At 25.8% G+C, this 7,610-nt stretch overlaps 1 protein-coding gene across 1 annotated transcript; it reads left to right on the top strand.

The window, feature by feature from the left end:
- The first annotated feature begins 1,557 nt into the window (after positions 1 to 1,557).
- LOC129606374 (uncharacterized) lies at positions 1,558 to 7,022 on the top strand. The gene is made up of 5 exons (XM_055516678.1): positions 1,558 to 2,745; positions 2,964 to 3,109; positions 5,903 to 6,148; positions 6,222 to 6,558; positions 6,631 to 7,022. Exons 1-5 carry the CDS (start codon positions 2,384 to 2,386, stop codon positions 6,863 to 6,865), a joined length of 1,326 nt encoding a protein of 441 aa, XP_055372653.1. The 5' UTR covers positions 1,558 to 2,383; the 3' UTR covers positions 6,866 to 7,022.
- The last annotated feature ends 588 nt before the right edge of the window (positions 7,023 to 7,610 follow it).

Raw genomic sequence — 7,610 nt, 5'->3', positions numbered from 1 at the left:
TATTTCCGTATAAGAATCCCTATTCAGCGAAACAAGAAGACATAACATATTAAAAAGAAATACATTATAAAAATTAAGGAAATAAAAAGAAGACAGCTGGCCACCGCACCCTTAAGATACAAGCATACTACAAAAATCGCGTAAAATTATCGATATTTTATTTATATATGTGTGTCTGCATTATTATGTAAAAGCAAGAATTTAACAATAAAAGCAGTAATAGACGCAGGTGAGGTGAATAAACTTTTATTGTCACATTTCCAAAAAACTACTAAATTAGTACGTAGTTGTGCAACACACGAATTTTTTAAATAATGTTAGGTATGGGCTCATGTACATAAGTATATAAAAATAAAATAACGGTACAAGTGCAAATATTTTCTTTTTCATTTATTTTAATTGCTCTTTCTGTACCATTTTTAAAATGTGTACGCGTGTTTGTGAAAAACATAAAAATTTGTTTCTTTTTTTTAAATTGGGGGCATTTTGAAGATAAATAAACATAAATATTGTCGAATTCCATTGTATTAAGTAAACGGTAAATTTTATTTAATTATACCGTTCATAATTAAAATTACATATTTAAATTTCTTTTATGAAATATTGTTAAATTCAAATTCTAGTTCACCTTTTCAGATGTTTTTTAATGCGTTAAAAAAATATTGGTTTTTATTATTATACAAGATATTTTTAAGTAATTTTTAAGAAAAAAGAGAAAAACCCAAGATTTTCATGTCTAGTTAATTGTCAAGGAGATTATCTACAACACATTTACGCAGCTTTAAAATACGTTCCTAACAAAATTATGCAAAAATGTGCTTATTTTGAGTTTCAGACTGTGCGTCTGTTTTTGCATCATCTTTTTAAGAAACTTAGACAGTTTTTAATTTAAAAAGCTGCAATCTATACACAAATGAATTTTTGCGAGAAACCTATTTCTCAAAAAAAACCTTTTCAATTCAAAATAGACGAAAGGTAGAACATTATTTTTGAAAATAACTCGTATTCATAGTAAAATTGTCTAAAAAAATAACTACAGTCGAACACTTTTTATGCCCACCGAATTTGACAACGTTTTTTTTGTATACACCTAGTGTCGTACAATTATTCATTTTAGTTTTGCAAAATTAAATTTTTTTATCAACTTCATTCAGAAATCTAAATTTCAGAATTGACAATGTGTAGGATAACAATAAGTAAAAGGTTTGCATTAATGAAATAATATTGAGTTTGAAACAATAACAAAATTGTCAAAAATTTTTTGTGCTTGTATAAAAATTTTGTATTCTTAATCGAATTGCAATGAAGCATTACATGTAAGCGAAATATATTACGCATATAAAAGACTTTTGTTCGCATGCGTGTTGCAATTAACTGTGTTCGACTGTATCTACCTACCATCTGCGGAGTACGGGTTTTAAACAAATTTTATCGATTTTGTTTTCATTCTTTTTTCCTTATTTCCTCAATTCAAATGGGGTGAAAAGCAACTTTTATTTTTATTATATTTTCAATTTTTATATTTTTCCATTTACTTAAAAGTTATACAGCGTAAAAATAAAACGCATATTGTGCTACTCTGAACGTTATGTTTGGTTTGAAATAAAATACCAGTAGTAAATATTGTTTAGCGCAATCAATAAGTACTAAAAAAACTTATAAAAATGAAATTACCGCTCGGTACGGCCAACGTGATACACAAGTAAAAAAAAAACAATGAAAAATATTATATAATGGTGATAATAATAAGATTTTAAACGTTTTTTTTTCCTTTTTTTTGCTAAAAATAATAATTTTTAAAGTTAGTCAGATTAAAATGTAAATGAACACATACTTACATACATTTTTAAATTATTCTGATAAATTGGCGCATATTTTCGGATGAAGATAAAATTTCACCACTTTTAATATCATTTTTAATTTATGAATGTTTGACGAAAGAGAAGAAAAACAAATCAAGATTACAAAAAAAAAATGTGAAACGCAAATCTGCCATCGTTATGGCTAAAACACAAACAAACAACCTTTAATTTAGATATACAGATACCTTTCTGTTTAGGAAGCTTATATTCGAATTACAAAGAATTGGCAATAACCAAACAAAAGAAAAAATAAAAGTAAAGTGAAAAAACGTATCCAAAAAAATATTTTTACCAAAAAAAAAAAAATATAAGAAAAAAAATTTCCCCCAAAAAGAAAAAGCATTTAACATCACATTTTTATTCGGCAATCGGCATTCATGATCACATCACAATTTCGTATTGGCCATCAACTGGAAAAGGTCAACTTTTAAATTTTTTAATTTTTAATTTCATTTTCTTTAAAAATATTTTTTTAAAGTTGTTAAGGAAATTTCTTTCTTAGCTAAAAACAAAAAAAAATTATGTTAAAATATAAATTTAATATTTTATTAATTTTATTATTTTTTAACAATTCCATTTATTGTGATAAATTTAATAACAGTACTAATAACAATATCAGTACAACCCCAAATAAAAAATTTAATAGAAAAATTATTAATAATAATTATCGGAATAATGATGTCTATTACGATGATGATTATGATATTGATGGTATTGATAATGATCTTAATGATATTGATGATATAAGTTTTGGATTAAATAATCCAGTTTATAATGTATTAGATTATCCATTGGTAGGACTTGATCCATTAGGTCCATTAAGCAATTTACGAGAATTGCGGAGAAAAGAATTTGCTGAAGAAATTTTGTTTCTTGTAACAAAGTGAGTGTGAAATAAATAAAAACAAAATATTATTAAATTAACAAAATAAATGAAAAAAATTTTGTAAATTTTTTACTAAATTCTTATATATAACAAAATTTAACGAAATATGTAATTATCGCGAAAACATATACGAGTAATAAAAATAAAATTAGAAGAAAATTTTGAATATGAAAAATTATAATATTTTTTTAATATGAAAATAAATAATATTATAGAGATGGGAATTTAATATACTCAGCAAATGGTACAAGTACTGAAACAATGGAAATTATGGGCTGCGGTACTGATGATAATTTTACAGTTATTATACATGGATGGAGAGAACAAGCTGATACAGAATGGATACCAATTATGGTAACTAGTAAGTGTGAATTTTTTATAATATTCTAAAATAAGTATATATCAGGTTATGCTAACGGTTTTATTCTGTTATTTTAACTTCAATCTCTCTAAAATTTTCGTCTCGGAAAGTACATATTTCTATATATCTTCTTTTGTTTTTTAGATCCTCTTAAAATGGATTAACTTGACCAAATTGGTTTACATATAACACGGTAATTCTTCCTTTTAAAACTTGGCATCTACTCATTGCATATATACAATAACATTTTATACAAGTTTTGATATCTTCAAGCGGCATTTTTTTTTAGAACATTAAAATTTTGTTCAATATTTGTTAAATATTTTTAAAACATATTTTGTTCAATTCTTCACATTCAAATAGGAGATACGGTTATGTATATATTATTCCTTATGTACATATAGTTTCCGCTTATACAATTATAAAACACTACTTTCAGCTTTTGTAAATTTATGTAACTTTTATAAGTAATTATGCTATAGAAATTATGTTAAATCAATGGTTCCCTGATCTTCTTCTCCTTGAAATTCAATTCATTGTTTTTAGTATAATATTTAACGATTAAATTGTGTGCAATCACTTTCAATTACATAAAGACATAATTTTCTATATTCGTAATGAAAACGTGCTGCATTTTCTACACTTCATAAAAACTCAGTTAATATTATAGCGCATGAGCACAAAATCACATCTGAAATAAAAGTTGTTCGTTTTTAGTCACTTTCACAATTCAAACCTCCACTTTCATACAGCAAACACCTCAAGTATTCATCAAATCGACGAAAAACTTTTATATAGAGCCTTCGGCCCGAATAGATTAATTTCCTAAAAATTTTTAATGAAAATCCTATAAAAAACTAACCTACATAAAGCACTAAGAATTTTTAAATTCACCCCTGCCATTAAAGAGAAATTGGACAACAAACAACGAAGGCCCTTTTTTTATATACTCATTATACGCCATATACAATTAATTTTCAAAAATATCATGATTATGTATAAATCCTCTAGAAAAAGAATCTGCAATTTCTCAAAATAAATGCAAAATTTCTCAAATCGGTTATTACCCTATTACTCTTCAAAGGATTTATTTCAAAGAATGTAAGAAACATGCTAAACTATTGCAGAAATATATAAAACAAATGACTCAAAAAGCTACAAGTGATTAGTTTCGATAACTATTTTAGCATTGAAAGAATTGCCTGTCGAAAACAAAGGGCGTACAAATTGTCAATTAAAAATAATCAGTTTTATCATTTAAATGATAATTCTTTAAAGTGCTTTTATTTGAGCTCATAATTTTTTTCAATTTGAAATAGAGAAAGATCAATTTAGTTTGACTAAAAGAAATCCAACTTAAACATAATGTTTTTAAATATTTACATCTAAATCGAACTAGGCTATACGAATTCGATGGTTGCGTTACAAATAATCTAAACTCTCACATATACATATATAGCATGTTTCTTCAATTTAATGTAAATCATAAAAATCATCTTAAACTCCACAATAATTTATTCCAAATACTCGTATTGCACTTGCACAATTTTCTAAGGTAAATAAAAATGTTCAAAAATTTCTTGTAGTAAAAATTTTGTGAACGACAACAAATACGATAAAATTCATGACCATTTTTTCTTTTTGAAATTACTATTTCTTTTGAACCAGAGAAATAATAAATAGTGAACAAGAAAATTATGTAAAAATGACCTGGAACCGGTCTAAATGTAATGAATGAAATTTGTTAAAACAGGATTATTTTCTTGATTTGTACTTTTATTAAGAGATGAATTACGAATTTATGTAAGTTTCTTTTCCTCATATATTGAACATGATTAAGTAATATCTCGACCTACATATATATCATATATGTAGATAATATAAAGTGTAGAAAAGAGAAATAATAATGCAAGTGTTATCAATTTATACGGTGTTTTGTTCAGATGTAATAACTTTTGACAATGATGTTTTATTTTGTTTTTTTTTTATTAAATTTTTCAGTAAATTATTTTATATAAACAATGATAAACTTTAATTATATTAAGAATTTACTCAAGTTTACTCAAAAACTACATTGCCAAAATTTAAATAAATAAGCAACTGCAAGTTTTTCCAAACTGAAACGGCCTACTTTTTACACTTCAATAACGAAGAAAACAGACTGTGTCTAGCAGTTTTAACTTTTAACTAAAAATCTGAGCTCAATCTTAATTATATTGTAAATGGTAGGCTATGATTATAAAGGGCGATTTTATTGTAATGTTCGACCTTTTACAAAATTTACACTATAATTACATTTCTGATGAAGCGATAAATATATCGGAGCATCTACGACTACACGGACCATCTCTCTATAGATGACAATTGAAGTAAAACTCTTTTCACTAAAATAAAAAATTCATATTTCAATAATATTAAATTATTTCGCTCTCTAAAATTGTATAGCAATTTTTTTTTGTTCTTCGCGTCACCTTGTATAAATTTGAATGATTACGCTTTCAGTTGTTTTATTATTTACCGTTATGCTGGTTAGTCAGACATAATTTTATATTTATTTATTTATTATGTAAATACAATATGTACACATAAAAAATATTTATCTGCATATAACAACAGTTAATGAAATGAAATATATAGACAATTAACCAATTGAAATAGTCAACTACATTTTGTCGGTGTAAAAAACGAAGTGAACAACTCAACTCGTACGTAGTCCTTCGTAATAAATATAATTTAAATGTTTATATACTTACACGTACTTTTATTTTTTTAAATTAATAATATGCTTTTCAGATTTTTCGAAATATCGCGGCGGATGTATAGTAATAGTTGACTATGGACTTTACTCTATAGGACCCTATTTGCGACTTGTTCAAAAATACGATCAAATTACATCAGTTATTTATAATAAAATGGCTCTTTGGGAAAGAAGCGGTTTAAAACCCTCTAAAATTCATATGTTTGGATTTAGTTTTGGTGCAAGAGTTGCTCTTGCAGTAGGAAGAAGATTTGGTTCCAGTGTCATCAAATCTATAGATGGTAAAACATAAAGTTTCAAAAAAATAAAAGATATTATGAACAGATTGTAATGATTTCTTAATTTATATTAAAGCTTGTGATATGGCTGGACCCGGATTTGATATGAAATTTGGTAGTGTTGATTATAAAAAGTCAGCAGAGAACGTTCAATGCATTCATACTAGTCGAGATAAAGGTACACGTCATTACACTGGATGTCATCAAAATTGGCGAATTGGTTATTGTGGATTTAATCAACCAGGCGCCAGTGATCCACCATATGGATCACATGGATTATGCCCTTATTACTATAATCTTGCATTTTCATACGATTTTATGGCACGAAAAAAGCCAAATTCTTGTATATCACTCAATCCAGCAAGATATTGGCCAGAAAAATTTAAAATGGGTTATATGGAAGAAAGAAAATCGTAAGTTATAATTAGCGATTAATTAAATATTGTTATCGATATAAGAAAAAAATATATTTATAAATATTTTAGAGACGTATTAGGTGAATTATTTGTGACCGTATCAGCAAATCCTCCATATGTCAAATCAGGTGAAGTTAAAGAAAACAATGATGAACCCTATACTTTAGCTTTATTACCAAATGATAATATTGATATGATAGGAAGATTTAGAAGAAGACGACCTGTAATGCAACAGTTAAGAAAAATTCGACGTAATATTATTGAAAGGAGGCGACGCTTTGCTTTAGCATTACTAGATTTTTAGGAGCAAAATATTGTCGAAATATATTTGAAAGTTATTTATTAAGCCACCGAAATCATTGATTAAAAAACCATTACATCACATTTAGAATCTTTGTTCGTTTATAAATTTTAGTAAGTTGTAAAACTTTAATGAAAACTAGAAATTAAAAATTGAAAAAAAGTACACTTAAAACAAAATAAATAACTTGTATTTTAAATAAGTTTACAAATTGTTCGTCAGATTATTAGCATTGTAATTTCTTAGAATTAGATTTTTTGTTTTATTTTCACTTAACGAGTAATTTATAAGGTTTTTTTTATATAACCTTCTTTGATTACTAATTAATTTAAATCAAAAATCAGCTGAAGCTTGCAATAAATATTCAAGATTCAAGAAGTGCAATAAAAATATCAAGATGCAGCTAGCATAGAAAATCTAATTAATTAGATGTATAATGCAAGGAAAAATTAATAAAAAATCAGTAATCTTCGACTTTTATTCAAGATCATTTGTCCATATAAACTAAAAGAAGATAAATTATCGAGAAACATGGAAAGGTTTACTGACATGATGATTTACATAGTAAAGCAAGTGCCTCTGAAGAAAACATTACAACGAGAAAAAAAATAATATCCAATTAAACAAATTAAATAGGATTTTCATTTAGATTGCATTGACATTCCGAACTTGGTCAGTTAGTTTAAAAAGGTAACTTAAAAAATTATTTAACATTCCGTTACGGAATGATAAATTGTGCAATGAACAT

Source organism: Condylostylus longicornis, unplaced genomic scaffold (genome assembly GCF_029603195.1).
Source record: "Condylostylus longicornis isolate FDR11 unplaced genomic scaffold, ASM2960319v2 ptg000018l, whole genome shotgun sequence".
Lineage (NCBI taxonomy): Eukaryota > Metazoa > Arthropoda > Insecta > Diptera > Dolichopodidae > Condylostylus > Condylostylus longicornis.
The sequence above is the reverse complement of the archived record's forward strand: the minus strand, read 5'-3'. Positions and strand labels throughout refer to the sequence as shown.

What these genes read in the sequence shown, in the direction of transcription:
- LOC129606374 (XM_055516678.1), top strand. Translation starts at nt 2,384, where the DNA reads ATGTTAAAATATAAATTTAATATTTTATTAATTTTATTATTTTTTAAC. An exon ending in GATACCAATTATGGTAACTA is followed by an intron (nt 3,110 to 5,902) that starts GTAAGTGTGAAT and finishes TATGCTTTTCAG; the next exon opens with ATTTTTCGAAATATCGCGGC. An exon ending in TGTCATCAAATCTATAGATG is followed by an intron (nt 6,149 to 6,221) that starts GTAAAACATAAA and finishes TTTATATTAAAG; the next exon opens with CTTGTGATATGGCTGGACCC.